This window comes from Odontesthes bonariensis, chromosome 17 (genome assembly GCF_027942865.1).
Source record: "Odontesthes bonariensis isolate fOdoBon6 chromosome 17, fOdoBon6.hap1, whole genome shotgun sequence".
NCBI classification, from domain to species: Eukaryota; Metazoa; Chordata; class Actinopteri; order Atheriniformes; family Atherinopsidae; genus Odontesthes; species Odontesthes bonariensis.
In genome coordinates this window covers 14112739-14140233 of record NC_134522.1, presented here as the reverse complement: position 1 = coordinate 14140233, position 27495 = coordinate 14112739, and the positions used below count along the sequence as shown (strand labels likewise).

The 27495-nt window shown below is 43.0% G+C and overlaps 3 protein-coding genes across 4 annotated transcripts; 2 read left to right on the top strand and 1 right to left on the bottom strand.

Annotated features, from left to right (window-relative positions):
* The first annotated feature begins 211 nt into the window (after positions 1-211).
* hif1aa (hypoxia inducible factor 1 subunit alpha a) lies at positions 212-13359 on the top strand. Its single transcript, XM_075448549.1, has 15 exons — positions 212-577; positions 7218-7408; positions 7863-8014; positions 8308-8392; positions 8891-9000; positions 9495-9697; positions 9928-10034; positions 10161-10308; positions 10503-10816; positions 10917-11119; positions 11214-11336; positions 11516-11772; positions 11857-11956; positions 12047-12137; positions 12225-13359. The coding sequence occupies exons 1-15, from the start codon at positions 546-548 to the stop codon at positions 12386-12388; spliced, it is 2280 nt and encodes a 759-aa protein (XP_075304664.1). The 5' UTR covers positions 212-545; the 3' UTR covers positions 12389-13359.
* Positions 13360-15868: 2509 nt separating this feature from the next.
* On the bottom strand, positions 15869-19947 carry LOC142366598 (serine protease HTRA2, mitochondrial-like). Its single transcript, XM_075448550.1, has 8 exons — positions 19276-19947; positions 18389-18593; positions 17443-17637; positions 17299-17331; positions 16764-16872; positions 16574-16643; positions 16392-16487; positions 15869-16146 (listed from the first exon to the last, which is right to left on the bottom strand). The coding sequence occupies exons 1-8, from the start codon at positions 19722-19724 to the stop codon at positions 15981-15983; spliced, it is 1323 nt and encodes a 440-aa protein (XP_075304665.1). The 5' UTR covers positions 19725-19947; the 3' UTR covers positions 15869-15980.
* Positions 19948-20627: 680 nt separating this feature from the next.
* mis18bp1 (MIS18 binding protein 1) lies at positions 20628-27033 on the top strand. 2 transcript variants are annotated; one of them, XM_075448352.1, is made up of 16 exons: positions 20628-21582; positions 21679-21810; positions 21913-22208; positions 22511-22584; positions 22674-22795; positions 22901-22991; positions 23096-23184; positions 23268-23422; positions 23525-23594; positions 23675-24404; positions 24492-24670; positions 24911-25050; positions 25142-25284; positions 25378-25465; positions 25546-25600; positions 26110-27033. In XM_075448352.1, the coding sequence occupies exons 1-16, from the start codon at positions 20733-20735 to the stop codon at positions 26205-26207; spliced, it is 3312 nt and encodes a 1103-aa protein (XP_075304467.1). In that variant the 5' UTR covers positions 20628-20732; the 3' UTR covers positions 26208-27033. The 2 variants fall into 2 exon arrangements, with proteins under 2 accessions (XP_075304467.1, XP_075304466.1); XM_075448351.1 differs by having other exon boundaries at positions 23093-23184.
* The last annotated feature ends 462 nt before the right edge of the window (positions 27034-27495 follow it).

Here is a 27495-nt window from a genome sequence, read left to right as displayed (position 1 = left end):
TGACTTATTATCTACAACACTATACACAGGGGGAAACATTTCTCATCCTTTAAATGCTTGAGGTTTTTAATAATCTGCTGTTGTTGACCTGCATTCGGTTTCCTAAACACACTGTAACGTTAACACACGCTGTGTATTTTTAATTTCATTAATGGGTCGCTCGGGTTTCCTGTGCGCGTACTCGTTTGTAAAAAAAGAAAAAAGAAAGAAGGCATGTGACTGCGCGTGCCCGCAGACGTAGCGAGAGGAGTCAGTCTTCATGAGGCAACATTGTCTCAGCTAGAGGCGCTTCTCCAGCGTGGCAAAAGATTCTCACAAGAAAAAAAAAAAAAAAGTACGCGAATACTCTGTTTTGAGGAATCGAAATTTTTCTTATTTTTCGGAAGATACACACACCGCAAGAACTCTTATGTGACCCCGCCACACACCCAGAAGAGTTACGGATTGATACCTGTAGACTCGTGGAATTGTGGTTCATTTTCCGACGCGACCGGATACAGCTCGATACTGATAGAGAGACTCTACCCAGGTCCCTTCGTCCTGACATGGACACAGGAATTGTACCCGAAAAGAAAAGGTAACGTCACTGCAAGCTAACGCAGCGACTCGGGGCCGTGTCGCCGTTTAGAAGATGGCAGGACAGCTGTGGTGTTTTGTCGGGGTTTCGTTATTACTGCTGTGACATTACGGCCTTTATTTCAAGGTTAACTGCGAGTTTGGTGGGTTTGTTTGACTTAATGCGTTTGCTAGCGCTGCCATCATCGTTAGCAAGCGGCTAGCACAGTTAGCTAACATACGTAGCAACCGATAAATATTGATATTCCCGTAAATTGTTATCCAGCGGCAACTGTCTGATAATGGAGAACTAGATCTATTGTATGACTGTTCCGCCTGATTATGTCTCTTGTTGTAAAGGTTTAATCTCACCAACTATGCATGCTACGTTTTTGTTCATTTGATGTTGAGACCTCCGTGGTGCAACATAATCGTTATTTACCTTTATCGTGACTGTGCCACATTGCTAGTTCTATTTCCTGTAAATAGTCGATCAGTGAGGGTGTTTTGTTTTGAGTCGGTGTGCCAGACATTGACAGCGATTACTGTAAAGCTGCCAGGACTCATGTGATCAGCGTGGAGTGGGTTGTTTGGTTTGTCTGTTGAAATTTAAAGTTTTATCTGATATACTGGATCAGAGAAGCTGTAAAAATGTTTTTATTTTATACAGCTTGGAGGTCCACACGGTGCTTTATCAGCATTTTGCATTGTTTCACCAAAGGGGGATTAACTTTAATCGTAAACAAAGGGTCCACACTGCTAACTTTAACTGTACCAAAGGCCAAAGTTTGGTGTCAAACTACCCAAAATAAGTGAGTGTGTTTTCAGTCAAATAAATGCTGTTTACCTTGTAAGGTTGGTGTGAGAGGTGAGGGCCAACAGGGGAAATGAGGGTTACACTTTTCACACATTTTTCACCTCTTTAAGCGATGAAATCTGAAAATAACAAGGTTTCACGTTGAATCTACAAGTGTAATTTACCATGAGTTTGGAACATTTGAAGCTGGGACCTTTTCTGAATGTGAACTTTACATGATTTCAACCATTTAAGTGAAGCACATATCAGGTCAAAAGATTGAAGTATGATATGACGTGACATGAATGATATCAGTTGGTCTGTTTTGAAAGAATTAATTCTCTTAAGCCTCTATTTATCCAGACCAAAGTCAAGGTTTTTAGGAGGTATTCGGATCTAGCTTGTCATCTGGCGTTCCAGGGCTTTGTAATGTTGACTTAAATGGTCTATTATGTTGGTCCAACTGCCAAGCTTTCCTGTCAACGTTTTGAATATTTCAATAAAGCTGATGTTGACAGACAGACTTCTCCCATAGATTACTCATGAAAAATGAGGACTTTTGAACTCTTCTTATTGAATCAAGGACCAAAAAAAAAAAGTTTTAGTATGACACGTTTGAATGTATTTGCCCTACTTGATTTTACATCTTGTGATTTGGGCATGCGCACATTGCGATGTTGATGCCAAAACAATATATTGTGCGGCCTTATCTGCGTAGGGGCTCAGCTATTAGCGCTGACAGCCTGCATCAGATGTATTAAGGAGCTGACCGTCATGGGTTCTGTTTACATGCCTCAATGAAAAGACAACTATCAGTTATTACTGACTGTTGTTAAATGTTAAGCTGCCCATGCCCTTAAAAAAGCTCCAATTTGGGTGCACAATCTGGCTCTTTTTTTAGACTGGTCCAAATAATCTACTTGCATCTGACTTGAGTGCATTGGGAAAGCATTTAATTGACATTCAGTCCTGCTTCCATTGACTCAAATGTTGTTGCAATTGATGTGGGTTGGAATTGGATCCAGCTCGAGTTGGAATCAACCGAAACGCAATACTCAGATTTGCGCCCTAATTCTGGCTCGGAATGCTACGATCGAGGCGACAAAAATGGGCACAGGTCACGTTATCTTTACAGAAACTCACGGCTACTGACCGGAACCTGTTTTCAGGACAGCTGGAAGCTTTTTTCCTCTGTCCTCTCTGTGTGGTGCTGTCCAGTCAAAAGTAGGAAACTAGCCTGATTAGAAAGTCGTGATTATCAGAATCACAGCCTGCAGGATACAGTGTAATCCCATCCCTTCATGTTGTCTAATGAGACGCCGGTCCTCTGGGAGGTAGAGGCATACCGGATGATTACTGCTATTACACACAGTAAGAAAAGGCTTTAATTGGCTTGTTTTTAGCAGAAGTACCTGCATTTAAGAAGAAGAAGAAAAAAATAGTAAAAAACGCTACTTTTTAATGTAAAAACTGTACTTCTTAGATGGGGAGTCATAAAGGTTACCGGAGTTACGAGATCTTTAAGTATTCTGAAACAGTCAGGCTCGAAAGAAACAAAGGAGACGGTCTTAAGTAGCGGGTTGTCGTCAGAGTTAACTGGAAAAGGAGGGGGTGTATAAAATAGCAACAGGTACTGTAAATTCTTTCAGAGAGGAGTCTGGTCAGTAAAACCGTTTGTTAAACAGCTAAATGAAAGCTTGTCAAAGTATTTACATGCAGTGAAGTTCAAAGCCAGGACAGTACGGCCATTAAAAATTGTGACATTGATATAGAGTTGAACAGAGAAGGCTCTGTAATGTACCTGGGGTACAAAATACTTTGTAAGATTTGTTTTGTCCTTCATGACGAAGAAGTCAACAGAGGCTGTCTGCATTTCCTGTTTTTTCTGTTTCAAGTTGTTGCTCCAGGGGTTTTTTTCATCTTGACAACCGCATTCAAGCCCCAAGGGCTTCACTCATTGTCTTCTTGTCTTTTGAAATCTGCCACTCTGATAACATCTTGGCAAAAGAGTTGGCAATGTCTTTGTTGACTGGAAATACGTGTTCGGTTTTGCCCAGTTTGCGTACTTGTTTGGTTGACTTTCAGCTGGTGTCCGTGAGGTGTCCAGGTATTACCTCTGCCTCATCTCTTAATCACCGGAGCTTGACGTCGGTAGGGAGTGGCCAAATGTGTGTGGCGATTTTCTGTCTGGCAATAAGCAGGTTGCTCTGAGGCATTTAAGGCACAGGCTTGTCACAACTTGAAAAAAGAAACTGTGTCACTGACTGATGTTTTGATTCATTTCTGTCATTTGTGGTTGACGACTGTGTGTTGAAAACGTACTTTGATCCAGCCACTGTTAAATACGGCTGGTCTTAGCTGATCGAGTGAGCGTTTCATGGGATTTAACTAAATGAGAATTGATTGTGAAGCTCAAGTGATCTTAACTAAAAGAAAAAAAGACTTCAAGGGACAGCGACCACCTCAGGGGACATCTGCTGTGGTTCGGTTGTCAGTTCCAAAATACACAACAATTTCCCATTATTATGTGTATATATGGAAACTGTTTTTTGCCTTCTTGATAACTCAAACCATCACAGTAGTAATGAGTTTTACAGAGCGTCTCAAACAATGCGAGGAAGGGTGTGTGCTAGCGGTGCATCATGCCTTAAAACATGCCTTAGAACATGTTATCGTACATCCTTCCTTGCATTGATCAAGTAGTTAAAGGTCAATGAACCCAGCAATGTGTCCATATTGCTCTTTTTTTCTTGGTTTGAAATCTTTCTGCCTGCTCTCAGATAGTATTCTTTTGATAGCCTGGAAAACCAGCGCCAACTGCTGGACGGCAAAATGTTTTGCCTGCGGTTGGGTCTGGCCTCGAACCACTTTTCATTTTGAAAATACTGCCCTGAATCTGGCAGATGGCAACTAAACCAATCACAACGCAGAGATGTGTTTTGAATCAACACGGGCGGGGCAGAGGGTTCTGGTGCGGGGTTTTGAGGGAGTGACGACAGAGCAGTGCGACGTTGGGCAGTGGAAGCGAACATAGACAAGCGAAAGCACAACAAGAAAGATGGCAGCGGCAATGGAACAGCGCTCGTTTGATTCAGCCTTGGCATCAGTTTTGGAAGAGTCCCCTCCTACCAAAGCTTTCTGTCGCGCTTACTACGTCACAGTCAGTTGCGCTGATTGGTCAGAGCGTTGGCCTATAGGCACAGACACGGTTTGAAAGACAACGGGTTGTGCTCATCAACAATGTTCCGTTGTATCCATTGATCGGAGCCAGACTAAATTAGACATCCAATCCATTTAGGCTGGTTTATCAGGCTATTCTTTTGATAGTTTAGTTTGGAAAAAAGAAAGTGGCGGTGCTGTGCCAGTTTCAAATTAAAGCACACGTGTGTTTTCTGCTGGTTCCATAGTTTTGTGAATGGCAACGTGCGGGAAGCATAAAAAGCGAATGTTTGGTCAGCTGGAGTGTTGATTTACAAAACACTTTACGTGAATGCCGGCTCAGCTCCAACTGAAAGATTTGTAAGCGTAGGTTGGTGACTGATTCTTAATGTTGTTCCTCTTGTGCCTGTTTGTAATGATGTACTCAGTTTAAATAATGACTCAAAGCCCAGTGAAAACTTATTTGCACGTTTGGTCATTTATTGAGCTTCTTAACATGAGGAGAAACGTGACATCACAACCTTCAGTTTCAATATTCGTTTTAGTCTTATTACAATAAGCCAAATATGTTTCAATACAAACAAATTCATACAGGAGTCTGTAACGGAGACCTGTACTTTTCATGGCAGACCTTCATTTTACCCCAAAAGTGTGTTTTATTTTCAATCTTCCTTTGCTCTCCTGTAAGTGTTGTCATGTTTCCTCAAATTGGATTATGTAACCGGAGCGTGTTTACTGTCAAACTGAACAGGACTGACAGAGGGAGAGTATTTTCTCCTGTAAAAATAGGTCTGACCCACCAAAAGAGGACACAAGCCATTCTAGTAACATCGGTTGAGGTGATCATCCTGGCGGATTGTTTTTTGGTTTTTCCCTCCCTGATGTTAGTCCACGGTCCACCTGCTCCCATCTGTCAACCCTCGAATTCTTTTTTTACATTTTAGCACAGTAAAGTCCACGGTGTCGAGAGCCAAAATTGCAGAAATGCCTGCGAAATCAAACGTGAAGCTGAGTTCTACAGAGCATGAATGGCTGGACGTGGATTAATAGTGTTATGTAATGACGGCCTCCCTGCTGCCCTTTTTACACGGTTTTGTTTTCACTGCATGTTCCAAACAATGATAAATAGATAGATAAAGGCTCTTATGCAATTATAGGTTTCAAAATGCTGTCGGCAGATCACTATGTAGCTCTACCACTACTGAACTTTCTTTTGTATTGTCGTGGATTGTTAGAAGTTTGCTTTATTTAAATATGATTTGCATGAAGAGGCCATGCAAACGCTTCAGCCGCTAAAAAAGTTTGTATACTGGCCAGTGTATGCATTCTAACAATGCATGGTAGTGATAACCAAATATTCTATGTTCTGAGGGGTAGTTGGAGGTTATAAATATTTGTCATTGGTATTGGTAGTAGAAACAGATAAAAGGCATTTGCCTGTGGCTCCTAACTACAGTGTGACTTGAAACAGGTTAAGAGACATTTATTCATTCAAGTTTGGTTCTATGCGCCAGCAGAGGTCTATATACACCTGCAGGAACCTTTTATTTGTTTTAGATGAAGTTTGAAATGCACACTAAGAACTTTGTGGTTAACGCTGATCCGACTGGTTTGGTTTGGATTTCTTTGTTTTCACTTTGTTAATTTGAAGCTTAAGTTCTTTGGTTTGAAAGTTTATTTTATTCGTACTCATAAACTTGTTTTGCACATCGCTTGTGGGAGAAAAAAAAGCCTTTCTATTTTTTATTTTTTATTTTTTCAAAGGGTTGTGTCATCACAAGGTTTGTGACTTCCTGAGAGATGAATGTCATGAGCAGACTTGCAAATCTTTCTACCCCAGAGGACTAATTATATTTCGTACCGAGTCTTTTGCTCATCATACGTGTGTGATGGAAAGTTTTAGTCTAAAACCTCAATCTCCAGGAACCCTGCCAGTTCATTTACATTGCAGCAGGCTAATTTTAGTGAGCTCATCTATTTTCCGGTTACAGAGCCTCAAATAACAATGTGGCCTTGGTTAGTGCTGTAAGTGCATGCTGGATCGATTTCAATTTGGTGCGCATTTCATAGCCCAAGTGCCTTTGAACTGTTGTCCGTTTGGTTGTGATGCTGCTCTAGTGTCTGAATGCATTTGGGGTTTTGAGGTTGTGAGAAGACTGGCGGTATAGATTCAGAGTTAAGCTATAATACAACACTGTGTCAGAATCATATCATTACTGAAAAATTGAGTTGTTCTTTTTTTCCCCTGTTGAAGTACATTTGTGCAGTGACTCACATTATGTCCTTTAAAGTCTGCTTTATTATGTGTTTGTGTGTTGGCTCTCATCCCTAGTCTCTAGGTTTGTTGAACTAAGCTTACAAATGTCATAATGTTTGGTGACGCATTGTAATTTGGCTCTGCACCAAAAAAAAAAAAAAGAAGAAGGCCCATCCTCTCAGCCAATCACTTTGAGTGGGTGGGCCCTACTTCTTATGGTCAGCAGCCAATAAGATGCTTGCAAATGTGCCCGTCAGGGGCCCGGACAGCAGCTGGGCCATCAAGTTGCTCGTCCAGGACTCCAGCTGTTGGAGTCGGCGACAGGCCAGAGGCTGATCAGACTCTGTAGACACTCTCCAGTCAGGAAGGACCCATGTCGGCTCTTCTAGTTTGCTTATCAAATCGAGGATGTGGCAAGACTGTGGCTCATGCACCATCTGTCTCCCGCAGGGTGAGCTCAGAGCGGAGGAAGGAGAAGTCGAGAGATGCAGCAAGATGCCGTCGTGGGAAGGAGTCCGAGGTGTTCTACGAACTGGCCAAACTGCTGCCCCTCCCCCACAGCGTCAGCTCAAGCCTGGACAAGGCCTCCATCATGAGGCTGACCATCAGTTACCTTCGCATGAGAAAACTACTCTGCACTGGTTAGTGTCTATAATTGACTGTTTGGCTACAGGCAGTTGTCTTATTGTGTCGTCTGAACAATAAGAGTCGGCTTCAGAATACTTTAATTCAAGGGTCCAGGTTGAATTATACTCATTTGTAGTTGGAAGCCTTCCTTATATTTCAAAGAAATAGAGATAGTGGGGTTGGGGGGACTGTGATCATACACTGAATCTGCAAACTGGGGGGAAGCGCCAATAAGTACCGAAATATTGACTCATATTCTCTGAAACTTTTCAACTGTTCGACACATGCTTGTATAGATTCCTCTTTAGATACACTTGTAGCTACAGTGTTTTTAGTGTGTACGGCAGTTCTCCAAGAAACATTTTTAGACAGGTCATTGATGTACTTCATCTAACCTCATTTTGCTTTTATCTTGCTATTATCTCTCACCCCCACCCCCCCTTCTCCCATTTCTGTTATCTCCTCTAGATGAGCCTGTGGCAGAGAAGGAAACGGAGCTCGATATCCAGCTGAACAGCTCCTACCTAAAGGCTTTGGAGGGGTTTCTTATGGTGCTGTCTGAGGACGGAGATATGATCTATCTCTCTGAGAATATCAACAAGTGCCTCGGGCTAGCACAGGTTGGTTTGGTTTTTTGTTTCTTTGTTTCAGAAACAGGAAAACCTGAATAGGACCATTACCTCTGCTTTCTACACCAAATGTATTGCTAACAGGGTTAATTTGACACACACACTAGACATCATACAGGAGATGCTCTGTTACTCATTGTTGATATTTTTTATTTGTGACGTATCGTACACTTTAGACACGGATGTGAAATGCGGTTCATAAATGGAGCACGTTGAGTCCCCACGATGCTTCGCACTTTCATGTACATGTGGAAAAACAGCCTTTTTTTCTCTGTCTGCTGCAGTTTGACCTGACTGGACACAGCGTGTTTGACTTCACACATCCCTGCGACCAGGAGGAGCTGAGGGAGATGCTGATCTACAGGACAGGTGAGGAGTATCATATTGTTAGACCCACAATTGACAAGAGCCAGAGACACGAGAGCTGGCTTGCATGCGACTTTAATTCGCCACATCTGTGAATATGCTTACACAGCACATTGTTGCCTTGATGTGTCTCTGGATAGTATTTATGTCTGACTTTGTTTACCATTTACTGTGAATGTTTTCAAAATGTAATTCTCAGATTTTTGCATGAAATTTGACACTATTTTTGAGGCCCTACTTGTGTTTGCTGTTCAGCATTGGACTGAATACGCAGTGTTATTGTCTCAGCTGTAAAAGCCGTTAACTTCATTTCCTTTTTTTATCCCCGTAGCTCACCGCAGTGCAAAAGCTTGACCACTTGACGTCTTCTGTTAATGCAAATCTAGTTGGCAAAATGTTGTGAAAGGACACAGACAATAACTTTCACTGGTGAAATGGCAACAAAAAGATGCTGGTTTACCCTCTTCAACTGTGGCTCCGCACCCGCTTTTGTCATTTCAGGTTCCAAGAAAGTCAAGGACACAAATACAGAGCGCAGCTTCTTTCTCCGGATGAAATGCACCCTCACAAGCAGGGGCCGCACTGTCAACGTCAAATCAGCTACATGGAAGGTACTGAGGGTTTTTACCTACAGAAATGCCTTTTCAATATGCGATTGTTGCCGTTGTCACTTTGCCACGCGTGTGGTTGTTCATCGTGGTTTGTGAACAGTGCAGCTGCTGGCCAGGTTAATCACATTTTGTGGAACAACATTTTAATAAAGTCTGGGTAGAAAGTGGCAGCAGGGTTATCCTTTTAATCAGTCTGTTAACCATTTATAAATGGCACGACAGGCCTCCTTTGAAGCTGTAGGGCCTCTCATGTCTTAGTGCGGCTGCGATGAAGCTGCACGATGAAAGGCAGACCCTGCGCCCATCACACCCGCCGCACTCTTTGCTCTACAAGATCCTCTAATCAGAGGGACAGATGAAACTATTTAAAAACTAGAACTCTTAATTTGTTTGAATATACAAATAAGTATGAGAAAAAGCCACTCCATCAGAACTGTCCGTCTCCTGCATTAGAAGACTTTTCTGACGGTTGTGTTGCTGTTGTCTCTCTGTAGGTGCTTCACTGCTCAGGTTACGCGTGTGTTTATGACAGTCCAACTGAGGAGGCAACCGACGGGCAGAAGCAGCCATCTGTCCCCTACCTTGTTTTGATCTGTGACCCCATCCCCCACCCCTCCAACATCGAGGTCCCTCTGGATACTAAGACCTTCTTAAGCCGCCACACAATGGACATGAAATTCACATATTGTGATGAAAGGTTTGTTTTTCCCATCTGAATGCTTATTACATGCTTAAGAGCCTAGAGAGCCATCAATATGATTGAGCTTCTTAAGCCACCTGTGTTGTTTTTTTCCATCAGCAGTCATTGCCACAACTGCAGTTGGAGTAGTCACACAGAGCCACCTAGTGCTCAGTGCAAGTACTACAACAGCTTGCTCTTAAAACAAATGTATTGATGTTTTTTGTTTTGTTTGTTTTTCCCTCCAGGATCACTGAGCTCATGGGTTATGACCCAGAGGACCTTTTGAATCGTTCTGTGTACGAGTACTATCATGCCCTGGACTCGGATCATCTTACCAAGACTCACCACAACCGTAAGCAAGAGTGCTTAGTACTTTGTCTGAAATGTACTATCTTCACAAAACCTAGAGCAGCTCATTTTGACCAACTTGGACCCCCTGTCCTCCCTCCTTTTTTTTTTTTTTTGTTTATGGTTGTAGTGTTTGCAAAGGGGCAGGTGAGCACGGGCCAGTACAGGATGCTGGCAAAGAGAGGGGGCTTTGTTTGGGTGGAAACACAGGCCACTGTCATCTACAACAACAAGAACTCCCAGCCACAGTGTGTTGTTTGTGTCAACTTTGTTCTCAGGTATTGTGAAGACTCTTTGAAACGTACGTCTACTCAAAACTATTGAACACTCATTTTTGTGAAATTAAATGTCTGAAGGATTTTACAAAACAATGTGTTTATTAGCCTGGCTTTTGTAGGAATGTAAAGAGCCGTTGCAAAGTTGTTGTTGTTCTGCAGCGGCGAAACTTTGACGTCCCTGTCTTTTTCAACAGCGGCATCCAGGAAGAGAAACTAGTCTTGTCTCTGGAGCAGACTGAGGATGTGAAACCAGAGAAGGTGGAGAAGGCTGCAGTCGAGAGCAGCGAGCCCGTCCTGCAGAAGAAGAAGAAGAAGGAGGAGGAGGAGGAGGAGGAGGAGGAGAAGGAGAAGAGTCTAGAGCTGGATGTGATCAAGCTCTTCACACAGGTGGTAAAGCCCCAGCCAATGGTCAGCCTGTACGACCAGCTAAAGGAGGAGCCTGAGGCCCTCACCCTCCTGGCCCCGGCGGCTGGAGACACAATCATCTCCCTGGACTTCAGCAGCCCTGGTTTGTGGCTACACGATTATAATAAAGTTGTACAGAGTATAATTCCGTTTATATTGCAATAAATTAAACCACTCTGATCAGCATGTGTCCTCCGATACAGAAACGGAGATCCACATGCTGAAGGATGTCCCTCTCTACAACGATGTCATGCTTCCCGCCACCAGCGACAAGCTGGCGCTGCCTCTGTCCCCTTTGCCACCCAGCGAGCCTCTCAGTGTTTCCAACACCAGCTCTGAGGATGAAACACCCGACAGCTTTGCCCCCACCCCGTCCACTACGCTGACCGAACACAGTCCTGCGGAGGTAAAATAGACTTGTCAATGTGTAACATTTATTTGTTTATTTCCACTTCAAATCTATTGAAAATGAAATTACCTTCAACTTGTCCTCTCTCCAGGCTGATAGCCCTTTGGACTTTTGTTTCCCCATGGATTCAGATATGAATTCAGATTTCAAACTAGACTTGGTGGAAAAGCTGTTTGCCATCGACACAGAGTCCAAAACCCCCTTCAACACACAGGTGAGTGTCCCAAGAGGCTCTGCACATTTTACTGTATTTAGATAACGTCAGTCATTATTAATTCATTTTTCACACCTGCCTCATCCTATTCAGGGTTGCGGGAGTTCATCATTAATGTGTCACATCCCAGATTTGTCAATATTCTGATTGATGGATCAATATTATTTTGTCCACTTAAGTCAATGGAGGACTTGGATCTGGAGATGTTGGCTCCCTACATCCCCATGGACGATGACTTCCAGCTGCGCAGTGTCACCCCAGAGGAGCCTCTGTCTAGTGCAGCAGTCAAATCTCTGGAGAGCTCCCCGGTCCGCCTCACACAGAGCACCCGCAGCTATCCCAGCTGTTCATTCAGTGCACCAGGCAGTCGCACAGCGTCACCAGCACCACCTGAGTTAGTCACTGCCCCTCCTATGGTCACCAGCACTGCAGAGAGGTAAAGTCTGGAGATTTTTGTCCACATTATGTTCACATTATCTTTAAGAGCAGTTAGTAAAATGCTAATATGGTTGTGTCGCAGGGCCCCTCAACTGGAGAAAGACCTCTCGCTCAGAACGCTGTTAGCTCAGAACGTACAGCGCAAAAGAAAACTGAGCGACTTAAAGGAGTTTATTGAACAGGTTGCTACAATAATTCAATAAAACACGGTTTGCTGAGCTTCACTTTTACAGTGAGGGATTTGAACATCTTCATTTGACATTTTCTCGTAGGGAACTTTGCCCCAGGAGCAACTTGAGATGGGCAAAAAACTGAAGGCATCAGAGTCGGGAACAACCATGACCAGAATTCTAGTGTCTTCAGGTGAATGACTGGAGGTTCAGAAAATACTTTGTGACTTAAAGCTCGTTATCAGACGAGTCATAAGTGTATCTTTTTTTCTGTTTTTAGATTTGGCAAGTCGACTGCTTGGCACCACTTTAGAGGGCACCAGTTCCCTCTTCACCCTGCCGCAGATAACTCGCTACGACTGCGAGGTGAACGCCCCGTTACAGGGTCGTCAGTACCTCCTGCAGGGGGAGGAGTTGCTGCGTGCTCTGGACCACATCAACTGAGTCAGCGCTTCACAGCTGAACACTACAATTAGTCCCTCGCGTTGTCATCCCTCTCCAAGACCCCCGCCCCGGCCTACCTGATCCGACCCCATTGCCCCTTATTTATGTTATCCGTATGAGTTTGACAATAGTTTGGCTGCTGTTTGTGCACATCATGTGATAATTTGCAGCATTCCACCGTGACAAACGCCATAGCAGCATGTTGGTTTTGGTGCAAGGGATTCCGGCATCATGAGATGTCCCGTTGAAAATTTGTATGTTTTTCTTCACTGCCCCTCCTCTGGGGGGGGTCTCAGCACACCGCGCCTTGACAGATGACCCTTCTCCAGCAGGTCACCATAAAACTCGGCGTTACTGCCAGCAGTGTATTGTAAGCTTCAGTCGCACAATTTCTATTTTCTTAAAAAGAAAAATATTACCAGCAATATATATTAAGCCTTTTTAAAGTAGTTTTAATGGAATATGAACAATTTTATTTTTCCTCCCATACTTGTATGTTGTAGTACTCGTAACTAACAGAAGCCCAGAAGTAACAACATGTTGTTTAAACCTAAAGCGGTTGGAACATTATCTCCATTTAAGTGCTGTCTTTGAGCTAAAATCATTCAATTGTGTAGCAGTCCAGTACATGTCACTTTATTACTGTACATGCGCCAGGGAAATCTGCAAGTAACCTCTTCACTTTTATTTACTTCTCTCATGCAGGATTGGCATTTTTCTTTTAGCTGAAGTGAATTCATGGTTTTAGTCCTAACTGTGTGTGACATACTCAAAACAGTCAGTCTGAATAAGTAGAATCTTCATAGTTTACTCACGTAATCATTGTCGAAAAGCCTTTGTGACTTGTCAGGCTTTCGTGCTCATGTAATGGTTGTAGGTGTAATACCATTGCTCCTGCCATAGTGTTACGTCTGTCATGCTTCTTTCTGCTGTTTAACAATAAATGGCTTTAATAAAGTGCATTTTCAGGTTGCGTTTACTTTCATTTGACAAAAAATGCATTGTGTGCTCAGGAAGACTTTGTCATCGTATTTCTTTGATGAAACAACAACTTAATGATTGAAAGAGAATTTCAAGAGAGTAAGTAGCATTCCTGTGTTCGTGCCTGCACATTAGATACTGTTCATCTCAGAGGGTTACAGAACAACGTTATTCCAATGCTGAAGTAGACTCGTAGTACTGTAATGCTACTACTACTTTCTTGTTGTACGCAGTCAGTGTTGATATCCAATGTGCTGATCCTGGATCTGCTGAACTGCCTGAGGTACTTATCTGGTTTCATCCTAATACATTTAACATTTTCCTTATGTATTTGATATGACTGACAGCTGTCTCTTAAGATAATAAAAAAACATGAACCCACCTGATTCAAATAAATGACTGGCTCTTATCAGGCCTCTGCAGAGCTTGATGACGAGCTGATAGTTTGAATCAAGTGTGGTGGAGGAGGGAAACATCGAAAACATGCAGGGCAGTGGGTCCCCAACACCTGTCATTTCACATTCCGCTTCTATGACGACATCGAGAAACTTTTGATTTCACTAGATCGTCAAAATTGCCAATACCTTTAATTAACTTACCTGAGCACGAGCGTTGGACTCCATCCTGTTTTTCCTGCGTCAGTACCAACGTGTGTCTGCTGAGTGTCGTTGGCACTCAGATCCCGGCAGGCAGAAATGAATGCTCCTTGATTGGATGGATGGTTGGTTGGTTGGCACGTGGGTGGGCCCCAGCTCTGCCCCGGGTTAATTGGCAAGTCCGTCAGCAACGTGCAGATTGGCTATTCACGCAGGCGTCAAAAGAGGGTCACCATAGAGATGTATAGAATGGCTAGATGTGTGTTACGTCTGAGTTTAGATCTGTTGATATGTAGAATGGCGTTCTATACATATCTATGGGGGTAGGAGGGTCACGGACAGAGGAATACTCAAAAACCCACATTCAGTACTGTACATACTAAAAGACCCTGTGCGATATTTTATTTATTCGGTCATCTGTTCAATAATTCATGTCACTACTGTGCAATATCTTATCTATTTATGGTCAGACTATGTGCATACAATGTGTAATTAACACAAGTGTAGTGCAATATGGGCAATAACTCAACCATAGTGCTATAACTTATTTTATTTAACTCTCTTTGTGTATCTTGTATAGCCTATATTCTTTTTTACACTTTGTTTTAGATTATTCTATATTAATTATATTTTAATTATATTAATTATTCTATATTATACTGTATTTTAGATTTATAGAGATCCTATGTGTGTTTGTTTGGAGCTACTGGGGACTTGAATTTCCCTGAGGGAGTCATCCCAAGGGATAAATAAAGTTGAGTCATGGGGCAAATAAACGTGAAATATTTACGTTTTTATTTTAAAAAATAAATATGGACTTCGTCTGTAGTGTGATAATTAGCTTTGAGAATTAAGCAAGTTATGTCTTGAATTTTTCACCATCAACACAATGTTGTCTCCGTTGACCAGCAACGCGGACGAGACATCTAGCCATTCTATACATATCTATGATTCGCACTTTTATCTGAGTTTTGTAAACTTGTAACTTGAGGGTCGCACTTGAAGGTGGGAAATTTGTTTGTCCGTCGCATTTAGTTTTACACATGCACAAAATATTCCCACAGATACAAATATGTTTTACACATACAAACTATTTTCAGAACTCCACAACTTTGTTACACGTGTGAACATCATTGTACAAGTGCAAAATCTCTCTGATCCTTATTTGATCCCACAGTTTCAAACAGTTTGCATCTAAAGATGCAAAAAGAGCATTAAACATCTGCAGCTCATCCAGAACGCAGCTGCTAGAGTTTTAACCCGGACTAAGAGATCTGAACACATCACACCAGTTTTAAAATCTTTACACTGGCTTCCAGTCAGTCACAGAATAGATTTTAAAAGCCTGCTGATGGTTTACAAATCCCAGAACGGTTTAGGCCCAAAATACATCTGCGATCTGTTCAGAGAATATAAACCTAGCAGAGCTCATAGATCCAAGGACTCAGGTCAGCTGGTCCAGTCCAGAGTCCAGACGAAAAATGGAGAAGCAGCATTTAGCTGTTATGCTGCAAACAAGTGGAACAAACTGCCAGTGGAGACCACATTTTTAAATCCAAGTTATAAACATTTCTTTTTTCATGTGTCTATGCATGAAATCTGCATGATATCTTTTAACGTGGCTTGTTTTCAATCCCTTTAATTTATTTTAATTATGTTATTTGTTTCTCTTTATGCATTTTAAATACTTCTTCCACTCCCCGCTGCAATGCTTTTATTTTATGTAAAGCACTTTGAAATGTTTTGTACATGAAATGTGCGATACAAATAAATTTGACTTGACTAAAGGCTGCTTCACTCAAATGTTTAAAAAAGTCATCGTCTAACAGGTAAAATATAGTAAAGTACTCACACCTCAGCTTGATGATTACAAAAGTCATCAAAGAATAAAGCAGAGCCAGAATAAACTAATCCAAACACATTTATTTGACCACAGTCACCATTAAGTTTTACAGTTTTTCATGAACTAACCCCGTGGCCATCAGTCCATAATGCTGACGTGAAAACATGTGATGTTACTCTATGTATTCGGGAGTCACTCGAAGTTGAAGCAACTCGCTTCCCCTCCGCACCATCATGCTGATGTTGTTACTGCTGCGCACAGCCTTGTAGATTTCCTCAGAGGTGTTTACCTTGACCCCGTTAATCTCCACCACGATGTCCCCTGGAAGCATGCCAGCTCTGAAAACAATTATGTTTACAATGTGAGTAGAAGCAGTTTGTACGCAGTCAGTATCCTAAAAAACTGCATCGTTTCCTCACATCAGGGAAACGCAGGAGGGTTCCTGCAGAAAATAAAAGCCTAATCGAATACTGCTGATGAAGACGTAAATGACCCTACAAACAAACCCTATGAAACATATAAGACTGGGTTCAACTTAAAGCGACAGGGACAGCCGACAGTGGCACTAACCTGTACTGCTTACCTGTTGGCCGGCGAGCCCATGATGACTCTGTGAATCAGGATGCCGTGCGTCACATTAGGAAAGGATGAGTCTCTCAACTTCAATTCTTCGATAATGCTAAAAGGGGCCAAACAGAAATCCCCGCTGGTTTTAGATGCGACAGTGTGCCCCTGCAGGAACTATCCCGATTGTGAGACGTTTACCTGGGTGTCAGCGTCAGCATCATAACACCAATGTACCGAGGTTTCGTTCCCGACTCGGCAAACCAAGAACCTTAAGAGAAAGGACAAGTGTGAGGGAAAGTAAATAAATCGGATGGTGTTTGTTTATTTTTTTTATTGAAAAAAGCTGCACAGAGGGTGAGATGTGTAGCTTCGGAGTGTTTGTTCTTACTCTTTTTTTTGGCAGCTTGATCAAGAAAAGATTTCACGCGATCCGACGGAATAGCGAATGAGATTCCCGCGGTGACTTTCATGGTGTTGATGCCGATCACTTCGCCATCCTGATGAAAACAAAGGCATGAATAACTTGTGACAGCGGGACAAATAGGGTGCGGCGATGCATTCTGTGGCTTCGGGTTATTAAAAAAGAAGAATTAGGATTCAACAGTGTTATATTCTCATCTCATCACACTAAAAGTTTGTGTCCCCATGTTTTGGTCCAGACACGAAAATGGAATCTACTGTGGCAGGAAAAAAAGCAAGCAAAACCTTTCTTTAACATCTGCATTTACGTGTACATTTGACTTCCGAACCGAAGCAGGTGTGTGTAGATTAGTACTCTCTCAGCACACTGAGCAGCTCTGATCTACCAGCAAAGGACACTTGTGTGGCGATCAGATCACCTTTTCATAGGCCACTTAACGTAGAAAAAAAACATACACGCACAGGTGAGTGTGATGAATACTGAAGCAGGAACTGTGACTCACCAGATTAATCAGTGGACCTCCAGAATTTCCAAACTGCAAAACAAATGAGTCAAATGTGACGTAAAGGCACTTACTACAACACACCTACAAAAAGGAGCAAACACATCAACTAAAGACAAAAGACATAATAGCAAACATGCTTACATCAATGGCTGCATCTGTCTGTATGTACTCCATGTTTGGGTTGGACAGGCCCAGCTCCTTACTGCCTCTCTGTACTGAGCTGATGATCCCTGACGTGATTGTGTTTCGTAGAGCAAACGGGCTTCCCATGGCGACCACAAACTCTCCCTGTCGGATTTCAGACGACTGACCGAGTGCGAGCGTTGGCAAAGGGTTCTGTACATCAGGAGAGGAAAGTCAAAAAACAGTTTAGCTCATTTTCTGTTCAGCTTTTCTTTTGTTGCTCCGACCTGATGCTGTAAAGCGGGGGGTGTCAAACTCAAACGAACACGAGTACAGCTCAAAAAAATTTGAATATCGTGAAAAAGTGAAACTCATACATTATATAGATACATTACACATAGAGGGAAATATTTCAAGCCTTTATTTCTTGTCATTCTGATGATCATGGCTTACAGATAATGAAAACCCAAAATTCCATCTCTCAGAAAATTAGAATACTGTGAAAAAGTTCAATATTGGAAACTCATGGTGTCACACCCTAATGAGCTAATGAAACAAAAACACCTGCAAAAGTTCCTGAGCTTTTAAATGGTCTTACAGTCTGAGTCAGTAGGCTACGCAATCATGGGGAAGACTGCTGACGTGACAGATGTCTGTCAAGAAAGCTCCTGTTTTCCACCTTTCTTTTGGGAGGGGCAGCCCGATGCATGAGGTCACTAATGAATGCCAACAGAGGAGGGGGCGCTTGTGGGTCCTGATTAACCCGTCAAAGCACCAGCAGAGCATTCTGGGATTTGTAGTATTAGCGAAACATGCACTGTCACTTAAAATCAAGTTCGGTGGTCTTGTCGATATGACTCCTTGAGAAGACACACAGCACAGTTCTGAGATGCACCACTGAACAACATGTAATGCAACCGGTGATAGAAAAAGAAATATTATTCCTCCATAGTTTGTTGCTCACCTTCGCAGAGATTTTGATAGTGGCGATGTCTGCCACAGGGTCGACATCCTGCACCGTGGCATTGTAAGTGTCTCCATTGGTGAGCTTCACACGCACGCCTCTCTTGTTTGCCACAACGTGAGCGTTGGTGACAATGAGACCATCACTGCTGATGATGAAACCAGAGCCATTTGATACTGGGACTTCTCTTCCTGAAAATGGGTGTCTGTAAAACAGCAAAAGCAGCTGATATCACTCCAACTGAAAGTAGCACTCGTCATTGGGACAGTTTACCCTGAAAGGAGAACAGAAACATTATTTTGACAACAAACAAGATCCTACAAGGCAAAAAAGGATCTCGTTTACGTGCTGAAGGGGGAGTATACGACCTTAACCTGACCACCACAAACCAGTGATTTGTGGTAAAGTCTGGCTCAAACCTGAATCTATTTACTTTCGAGCATTGAATGCTCAGACGCTGAATTATTTGATTAATCTTTCAAAAGGTTAGATTTTGAGAACCTGCGTTACATTAAGTATATTCAGAAAGAATTACAAAATGTACCATGAATCAAAACTACAGACAAAAGCGCTTCTTTTCAATCACCTGAAACACTACAGGTGTTTCAGTTTCCTATAAGACGGACAAATTAGCTTTCAAACTGATCACTCAGTGTTAGTAGTCCAATTTGGTCATCTACTATATAATATTGATATGTATAGATATATCTGTCAATGCAACAAAAAAAAAGCAGCACCTTTAACTTAAAACACACTTTGCTGATAACAGTACTTACATTATTGGGTTGTTGTTGTTTTTTTTTCATATACAATGATGTAGAGGTATTTTTACTCAAGTAACATACATACTTCTTCTACTGTAGTCAGCTCCTCCACATGTGACTCACCTGCCTAAGATTTCAATGTACACAACAGCTGGAGTGGACTTCTCAACAACATCAGCTATAAAGTTGTATTTAAAGCGCGGGCTGTCAGGTTTAAAGGGAGAGGCACACTGAGCCGATAGCAGAATGAGTCCAAGAAAGCTCCTCGAGACTTTTACGTCCCCTTTTTCGTCCTTTCGACTGTCCAGAAGCGCCGCACCGCAGAGCCCCAAACCCACTGACGCCGACTTAAACAAAGCGGAACTGCTGCTTTTCCGATCACCTCCTCTGTCCCCCGCAGGAGCTCCTCTGTCCAGGCTTGTGCTTCCCTCTGGTCCTCCGGGTTTACATATCACAGCAGAGGACATCCGACTTACAGTCCTCTCTGCCGAAGTGTTACATCCACGACCCTGACATCGAGCGTGTGTTCTTAATGCTGACAGAAAACATCTCCTGACAGCAGTTGCTGCCATGTTGCATCACACAGTCCCACCTTAACAGGAGTTTATAACCAGTAGGATAACTCTTTATATCCAAATGTATGTTTAGTCAGAACAGTCTGTCGTATTAACGGTAATATTCGCGCCGTATATATCAATAAAAACTAAGGTCAAAAGCTTAAACTTGTCTTCTTGATTTGTCAAGCGCTGAAATGACAGGTCGCCTAACCCGGAAATAACTTAACTGGCGCATGCGCTGTACACCACTACATCTTGTAGGGTTTTTTTGTTTAGTTTTTTTTTACTACTGCGTGTGTTACTGCCCCCTACAGGATTCAAAGTTAATTACTTCTGAAGCGTTAATCTAATAAAAAATTACTTAATTTATTCCATATTCATAAGTTTCTGTGATACATGTTTATACATGTGGCTGTATTTCAGTTCTATATGTATCATAATTTGTATCTAATAAACTGTCTTTACACCATCTGTCCATCCAATAGTTTCACTGTAATTTAAAAACGTCCATCAGAGTTCCTAAAAAATTTTAATTGAATAACAGGTTCAATAACTTGGCATAACCTTGATTTGACCAGTATTATTCATAGCCTATGGATGATGAATCGCGATAGCTTGCTGTTGTCCTTCTGCCGCCTTGTTGGGGTCGAGCTGGCAGGTTTTGAATGAACGATTCACGTCTGCATATATCCCATATATACCCGAATTTGTGACCTTCTGTACCTACCAGCTACACGTTCCATTCCAAACTCATATGGTTCTAAAAACCGAACCGTCAATGAAAATGCTTTCTTTTCTTCCACCGCTTCTCGATCTCGGCGCTACTGAGTTAGTTTACCAACTGCCAATAAACCTAAACGAAGAAACAAACGGTAGTGACGTTTTATTTGGGAAGAACGTCACAGGATTCCAGCCATAGGCGGCTGTGATGAGAATTTTGAAAATTGCGGGCTAGCTAGCTAGCTAGCTAGCATAAATCCGTATCGTATTGATGTAGAAGTCTGTTAAATCTATATCCAGACTATGGCGTCATATAACCTATTACAACACACAAATCCTCGCTTCGAATCACCTGCCAAGGTGTTTGCGAAGCTTAAATCCAAAGTGATAAAGGAAGCGTTGTGCGCAAACGAGGGATTTTTTACAGGAAAGGATCCGCTGTGTAACGTTATTGAAAAAGCAGGATTTAAGTCGCCCGGGAAGAAAGCAGCGAGCACCTGGACGACCACCGACCTCAATGAGAATCGAAGGTTTGATTCCTACCTTTATGAAGCGCAAGCCTTGACATTATCGCCCATATCGAGTCCTGAAAAAACCTTAGATCATACCTGTTCAGTCATCAGCAAACCCCTTGAGGAGACCTATTCAGGTACTAAAACGATACGTGAATATACACGAAGAAACGGAGCTGTTTTCGAGTCAACAGCTGTATCTCATCCCCTCTCTGTGGTCAACAGTGATCAGATTGACAACGGGACGCCTCATATAAGAGAATCTGACGGTTTTCACTTGTCTGGCAGGACGCCAGTGAAGATACATCCTTTAGAAAACTATGGAAAGAGTGTGTTTGACACAAAGTGTGCTCCTCTCACCGATCATATGTCTCCTGCCAATGTGCTTTCCCCCATGAGGAAGAGGCTGAGGAAGAGGAAATGGGAGCAGCAGAAGTTTAGTAAAGTCAGTGGAACCACTGAGGAGAGCTATGTGGGCATCAGTCCACCACAAGAAAGGGAAACCTCAGCTTTTATTGAGGATTATACCCACACCAAAACTCTCAGCAGGGATTTAGCTCATGTTACAGGATCCTCTGTTGACCCATCAGAGAAGCACCATGAACCCATGTTCTCACCACCAAGATCTCAAGTCATTCAACGTGAGTTGTTGCCGCATTTCCCCCGCTCGTGTCACCAATTTGAAGGAAAAATTGACATGTCTCTTTCCACGTTCGTGTTTTGCCAATTTTGAACAGGTTGCGCTGTTATTATGGAACGATGCCCTACAATGTCCCCAGCCAAAATGTTTGCCCTCATGAAGGAAAGGGAAGGCAAAAGGGAACAGCAGGACGTTCACAACAGCAGCAGAAGGGACCTCTTTGGTCCGGGTGAGTGAGGCCAGCAAAAGCAGAAAGTTTTGGGGTGTATTTTTGTTTTCTGTGTCATGCTGGAAAATAGGGCTTTGTTTATGATACATTTCTTTCCCACAGGGAACCCACATCAGTCCAGGGACACTTCTGTCTCCACAGCTCACAGTGTGGGTGAGATGGGGGATGTCGCCTTGAGAAGGGCTCCCGAAACGGTGTATCCTATTCACCAGTGCAGAGCGGTGTACAGCTCGCCGGACACCGATCGCTCCGAGGATGCCCTGAACCCATCTGTGCCGCCACAGCCCATTTTGCTGGAGGACCCGCTCCTGCTCAATTCTCCACAAATCTCCATACCGAAGAGACGCGAGGCTGTGTTTAAGCGCAATCCCTGGCCCAAGCAAAAGAAATTCCCAGTTGTGAGTAGAAAGACGAACAAAACAAAGTCCCTGAATGCCACACCACAGCACTGGTTGGTTCTGGGATTTTCCCAAGTGATAACATTTTTTTAAGACATTTCTACTTTGTGCTAAGAGTTTTTTGCTTTTTTAAAATGTGTTCATGTTCAAAGGACATGGTGAGGTAAATAAACGTGAATATGTATTTTTTTCAATATTTTCCATCCACAGAAGAGGAAGTAAAGCGAATTTTTCAATGTAAACATGAAAAAAACTGTTTGGATGTGGAGGTGCACCTGAGAATTATTTTTTTCTTTTGGCAGGAGAATGTGATTTATCTCAAAAAGTGGTTCCTGAGGAAGAATCAGAAGGGCCTGTTTGTTGATGGAATACACAGGTAAGGAAGTACAACCTGTTGGACCTCTTTCAGACTTTGTGTGGTGTCGTGTTAATCCTGGGGATTTTGTATATGTCTCCACCACCCAGGGAAGACAACATACCATGGAACAGCAACATCATTGTGGACAGAGTTTCCAACACTGTGCTGAAGACGGTCTCTGGCAGAGTTTACGTCTTGGTCGGGAAGATGAAGAAGGATCTTGCCTCTGGTAAGTTTGCCCACAGAACGCTTCACTGTGGAACAAAGAAATAAAGAACAAACTCGTATCAAATGGACTCGTGCTTTTTCATCCATCTCTCACGTTTACTTTCAGATTTTCCAAAGTGGCTCTTGAAGAAGTTTGTCAGTGGTTTCCCTCCTAACTGGAAGGCGCTTTATGAGCGGCATCTGTTGGAGTCGAAAGAGTGAGTCTTTATTTCACATCCGCGCTCCTATGGACAAAATAATGGCTTCTTTAAGGGAAGCTTTCATTTCAATGAAGAGCTGAGATTTTATTTTGCTTCAGTAGCAGAGCAGAAACGGGCAATGAAATGAGACGTATCACAGGGAAGGCGAATACCGAGGCTTCTTCCATCAACCAAAAGTCCTTTAAAACACGTAAGTACAATGATAGAAAGTTACCAGCCTTGTTGAGGACACACTTTTTTGCTGTCCGGTACTGACTCTCTCATCTTCTCCAGCTAAATCCCATCCTCCCACCTGCTCCTCCTCCACAACGGTGTCTCGAAGTGGTCGAGTCATCAAGCCACCTCTGGAGTATTGGAAAGGAGGGAGAGTTATCCTAGATGCACAGATGAATGTTACCATCCATGAATGCTACGATGCCTCCAAGTCTGTAAGCAGCTGACAATGGGACGACACGGGTCACATAATTGAGCGAGGGCCAATTATTTTTGACCGTGATCAAACGCGTGATGTTAATTTCTGTTTTTCACAGGAAGTCTCTACATTGGTTTCTCCCAGGGTGTCGCAGAAGTCCATTCGTGTGTTCCTGCCCTGCGGCGAGGGTAAACCCGTCGGGAGAACTGCAGTTTTAGCACTGGGACGAGTTACAAGTTTCATGACTAACTGCTCTCTGTACTCCCAGGTCGGAAGCAAAGGGAATCGGCCACCGAGGAAGGGGCATCGGTACCAGTGAGGATGGTCAAGGCACTCCGTAAACGGGAGACAGTTAAGGTGAACCCTGAGCAAAAGCCCACTCATTTTATCACATCTGCCGTGGAGATGCTCAGCAGCCCTGAGCAGTGGTGTGGTGGTAGAATAACGAGGTCCAGCCAGAGGCGCACACGCCCAGCTACAGAAAGAGGGTCGTATGTGGACGCTGCCCCACAAAAGCAAAGTTTACCTGAAAAGTCAAAACAAGAGACGCGAGACACCAGCAGGCCTTCAACAAGAGCATCAGGGAGAAAACGAACCAACGCCAATCCCACTGAATCTCCTCCGGTCAATGATCAAACAACCGGCGATGAACTTTCCCGTAAGATAGAGAGACGAGACAAAAGCGTGCGCAGAAAGAAAGGCAGGAAGGTTCAGAAGAAGTCGCCGCCAGACCACGAGCCTTCATCGAACCAGTCACCGGTGTCCTCTCAGGAGGGCTGGAAAGCACTAAGAAAGAGAGCCGTGGTAAATAGAAAGTGTGGTGGGGCACAAACAAAACACAAAGAGCGCAACAGCACCGAAACATCACCGCCAGCGAAGCCATTGCTCAAGTTGAAACAGTCCAACAAGAGAGACCAAGCAAACAAAGGCAACACAGTCATTCCACGAGAGCAAGATGGAGATGAATGGACAGAGGCGGAGCTTCTGAAGCTACGAGAGTAAGTTTTGCATTCTCCCAGATGAGAAAATCGCTTTATCCCAACGTCACAGGCTTATACCTTTGTCATTGTGCCTCCGTTTTCCAGGGCTGTGACCTATTTTCCTAAGCACATCACAGGTTACTGGGCAAAAGTAGCGAGGATGGTTGGAACACGTTCCGCAGAGGAGTGCCACAACCAGCACACATCTCAGGGAGCATCCCAGACTCCTGCGAAAAAGGCCAAGAGCCGCAGAAAAGAAAAAGTGGAAGACCCTAAACTTCCAGGTAAACATGTATTCCTGTTTGGGATGCAGATTGTGCCCAGAGCTTTGGTCTGTGCCTACGTAAACTGACAAGAAGCCAGATAAAGAGGATAGATATCAAGTCTTTGAAATTGAGAAAAACGATCTATTCGAATGCTTACTGGTTAACACCGTGCGCCGTCTGTGTGGGACTTATATGTTTGAAAGTCTTAATTAATGAAATCGGTGGCGGTTTGACCTTAGAGGCTGTGATCCTGTGTAGTTACAGAGCGTCCTGTGATATCCGCCCGAGCGGGAACTTTGAAGCGAAAGCAGCAGGTGCGACAGTTCCTGGAGACTCTGCCCAGAGAAGATGTTGACGACGCTTTCAGCTCCGCGTACATGCAGAACAAACGCTGCGAGGTTCGTCTCCCTCAGTCTGCCTGCTTTGCACTTGTGACGCACTACAAGACGGCGGGCTAACCGTTTCTCCTCCGTCTCCTTGGATGCACAGATCCCATCCCTGTGTCAGAGTGACGATCATGACTTTCAGCTGTCGGACCTGGAACCGGAGACCCCGACGTCGTCTTGTTTCCCCGAGGTGAAGACTCCTCAGTGTCTGCACATCACGCCCGGGATGATGGGCTCTCCAAACGCGTAAGAGCTCGACTTCCACAGTCTGACTTGTAATAACAAACAGCAGAGAAATGACTGCACGGCTGACTTATTTATTTATTTTTTGTTCCAAAGAAATAATGACGACAAGTACGTCTATCAGCTGCAGAAGAGAATGAAGAAGAACCAGTTTAACGTCTGCAAGAACTCGCCTTCTTCAAAGGTACCGACTTCAGGAGAGACTGGGATTCAGGGTTTTTTAAGCTGCGTAGTTAAAACGCCTTCTCCCTCCGTGTCTTTCAGAGGTTCACACCCACTCCATCAGTGAAACGAACGATGAGAAGAGGCGGCAACACAGGTTGGTGGATATTAGCAACCATTTTGAATGCGACACTGTTTCCCCAGTAATAAGCAGGAGAATTGTCAGCGCTTCGACCAAATGTTGAGGTGTCTGAAAAGTGACATTTACAGTAAGTAACGCACAGCAACACGACTGAAGCTTATATTCCTTTCTGTAAAAAAGAAATATGAGAAACTTGCAATATTTAAAAGGCTGTTAAATGATGGTTAAATGATTAATTATCAGCATGGCTTGTTTACTAAAATTTTAAGGACTCTAAAATAGTACTTCTTGGGGAAATTAAAAGTGAAAACAGATTTTTAAACACTTAGTTATTTCTCTAAACAAAACAAAGAATTCTAATTTGTTTTACTAGAGAACATCCAGGAGCTGTTTAGTGCCAATTGTTTTTCTTGTGGTTGTTCTGTGCAAAATAACTTATTTTGAGTCGAGCTGAAGGATTTTGAAAGGTGAACAAATCTTAACGCTTCAACCTGCTTCTCTCCTTTATCCTACCCCCCCATCAGAAAGTGACACCTTTGTCGTTTGGGAGATGTTCCCAGGAAACGATGGAGCGCCGTCTGATAGCGAAGAGGAAGAGGATTTCTACTTCTCGGATGACTGACTGGAGTCGGGAGCTGAAAGGCGATGCCACTTTTTAAAGAATTGAAATCATTAACACGAATCACAAACCTCTCAGAACGGGTTAGAGGTGTGACTCTTTATCCTATTTCACCTGTCAGATGCACCGATAGGATGGCAGTTTTAACACATTTCACGGGTTGCAAAGTGAAAAATCTTTTAATTTGACGTGGACTGGTTTTCCCAACTTCCATCAACTCCATGTAAATATAGTTTTTGTTCAAAGTCCTTAATCCAGGATCAGTTGTAATTATCTTTTTAATAAAGCTTTTTTTTTTTTTTTTTTTTTCCCCTTCAAAGACTGATTGTGTGTATTGATTTGTAAAATGGTGACATTTCTTTACTCTGGACCAGAACTACTGTGGATCCTGATCCCAGCTTGAACACACCTTAGAAAGAACTGTCACCTGCACTTATTTGAAATGTGTGCAAGATGGAGATAACATTTCCTGGATTTGCATAAAACTTTACCGTCGTAATCTACTACCTGGACCTAACTGTCTCTTATTTGGCAGTGTAATTTGGCCATGATGCCACCCTTTTAGTTGGCAGAGGATAATGACAGTCAAATTTTATGTTCTCAGATACGGTCTTTGTTTTGTGCCTTTGAAAATGAACTCTTGACTCACACTGGCTTATTTGTGAAATGTCAGCCACAGTCTTTGTGCAACTGCTGTTCGGACTGATAGCCTCACACTTTTACTGAATGTAAATTGCAGTTTTTCAAAATCCAGTTTTTACCTTGGATGCGCAAGCAGGGGGAAAAATATTAAAGTATATAATAAGGTGAGCGTGCCTCTGGCCTTTCTTCCTCAAACCGGGGTTACTTTTCATCACCTCTAACTCCATAGACGCTACTCCATATTTTCATTTGCCTAAAAGGGAAACAGTTATTTGAAGCAGGCACTTAAGAGACAAGTGATAAAGATCTTTTTAAATGAGACACTGAAGCCTTGCCCGTGTGACACATGCAGGCCACACTGGGGTTTCTTAAAAATGCAGAAACAAAGCTTTGGTGTCAAATTTGAACGCGGACAGTAATTGAAGTGAAACAGCAGTTTCACTGAATCCGAGCTGGATGGATATTATGAAGCAGGGTTACAGCAGAGAGTTATGGTCCCGTGACTGTCGCAAATGTCAAAGGATATATACTGACCACAGCTCGATGGAAATATTTTGTACACAAATACACGACCGAAGCTGAGCGCAAAAAGGCTTCCTGCTAAAGTAAAACATTTGTTTTCACAGAAGCAAACCCGACCCAAAGTCAT

Coding starts and splice junctions, on each gene's coding strand:
- hif1aa (XM_075448549.1), top strand. CDS start 546: ATGGACACAGGAATTGTACCCGAAAAGAAAAG. Junction 578..7,217: donor ATTGTACCCGAAAAGAAAAG/GTAACGTCACTG, acceptor TGTCTCCCGCAG/GGTGAGCTCAGAGCGGAGGA. Junction 9,698..9,927: donor TTCACATATTGTGATGAAAG/GTTTGTTTTTCC, acceptor TTTTCCCTCCAG/GATCACTGAGCTCATGGGTT.
- LOC142366598 (XM_075448550.1), bottom strand. CDS start 19,724: ATGGCAGCAACTGCTGTCAGGAGATGTTTTCTGTCAGCATTAAGAACA. Junction 16,644..16,763: donor TCAAGCTGCCAAAAAAAAGA/GTAAGAACAAAC, acceptor CTTTCTCTTAAG/GTTCTTGGTTTGCCGAGTCG. Junction 16,147..16,391: donor ATGGGCTCGCCGGCCAACAG/GTAAGCAGTACA, acceptor AATTGTTTTCAG/AGCTGGCATGCTTCCAGGGG.
- mis18bp1 (XM_075448351.1), top strand. CDS start 20,733: ATGGCGTCATATAACCTATTACAACACACAAATCCTCGCTTCGAATCA. Junction 23,185..23,267: donor CCAAAAGTCCTTTAAAACAC/GTAAGTACAATG, acceptor CATCTTCTCCAG/CTAAATCCCATCCTCCCACC. Junction 24,671..24,910: donor GGAAGACCCTAAACTTCCAG/GTAAACATGTAT, acceptor GATCCTGTGTAG/TTACAGAGCGTCCTGTGATA.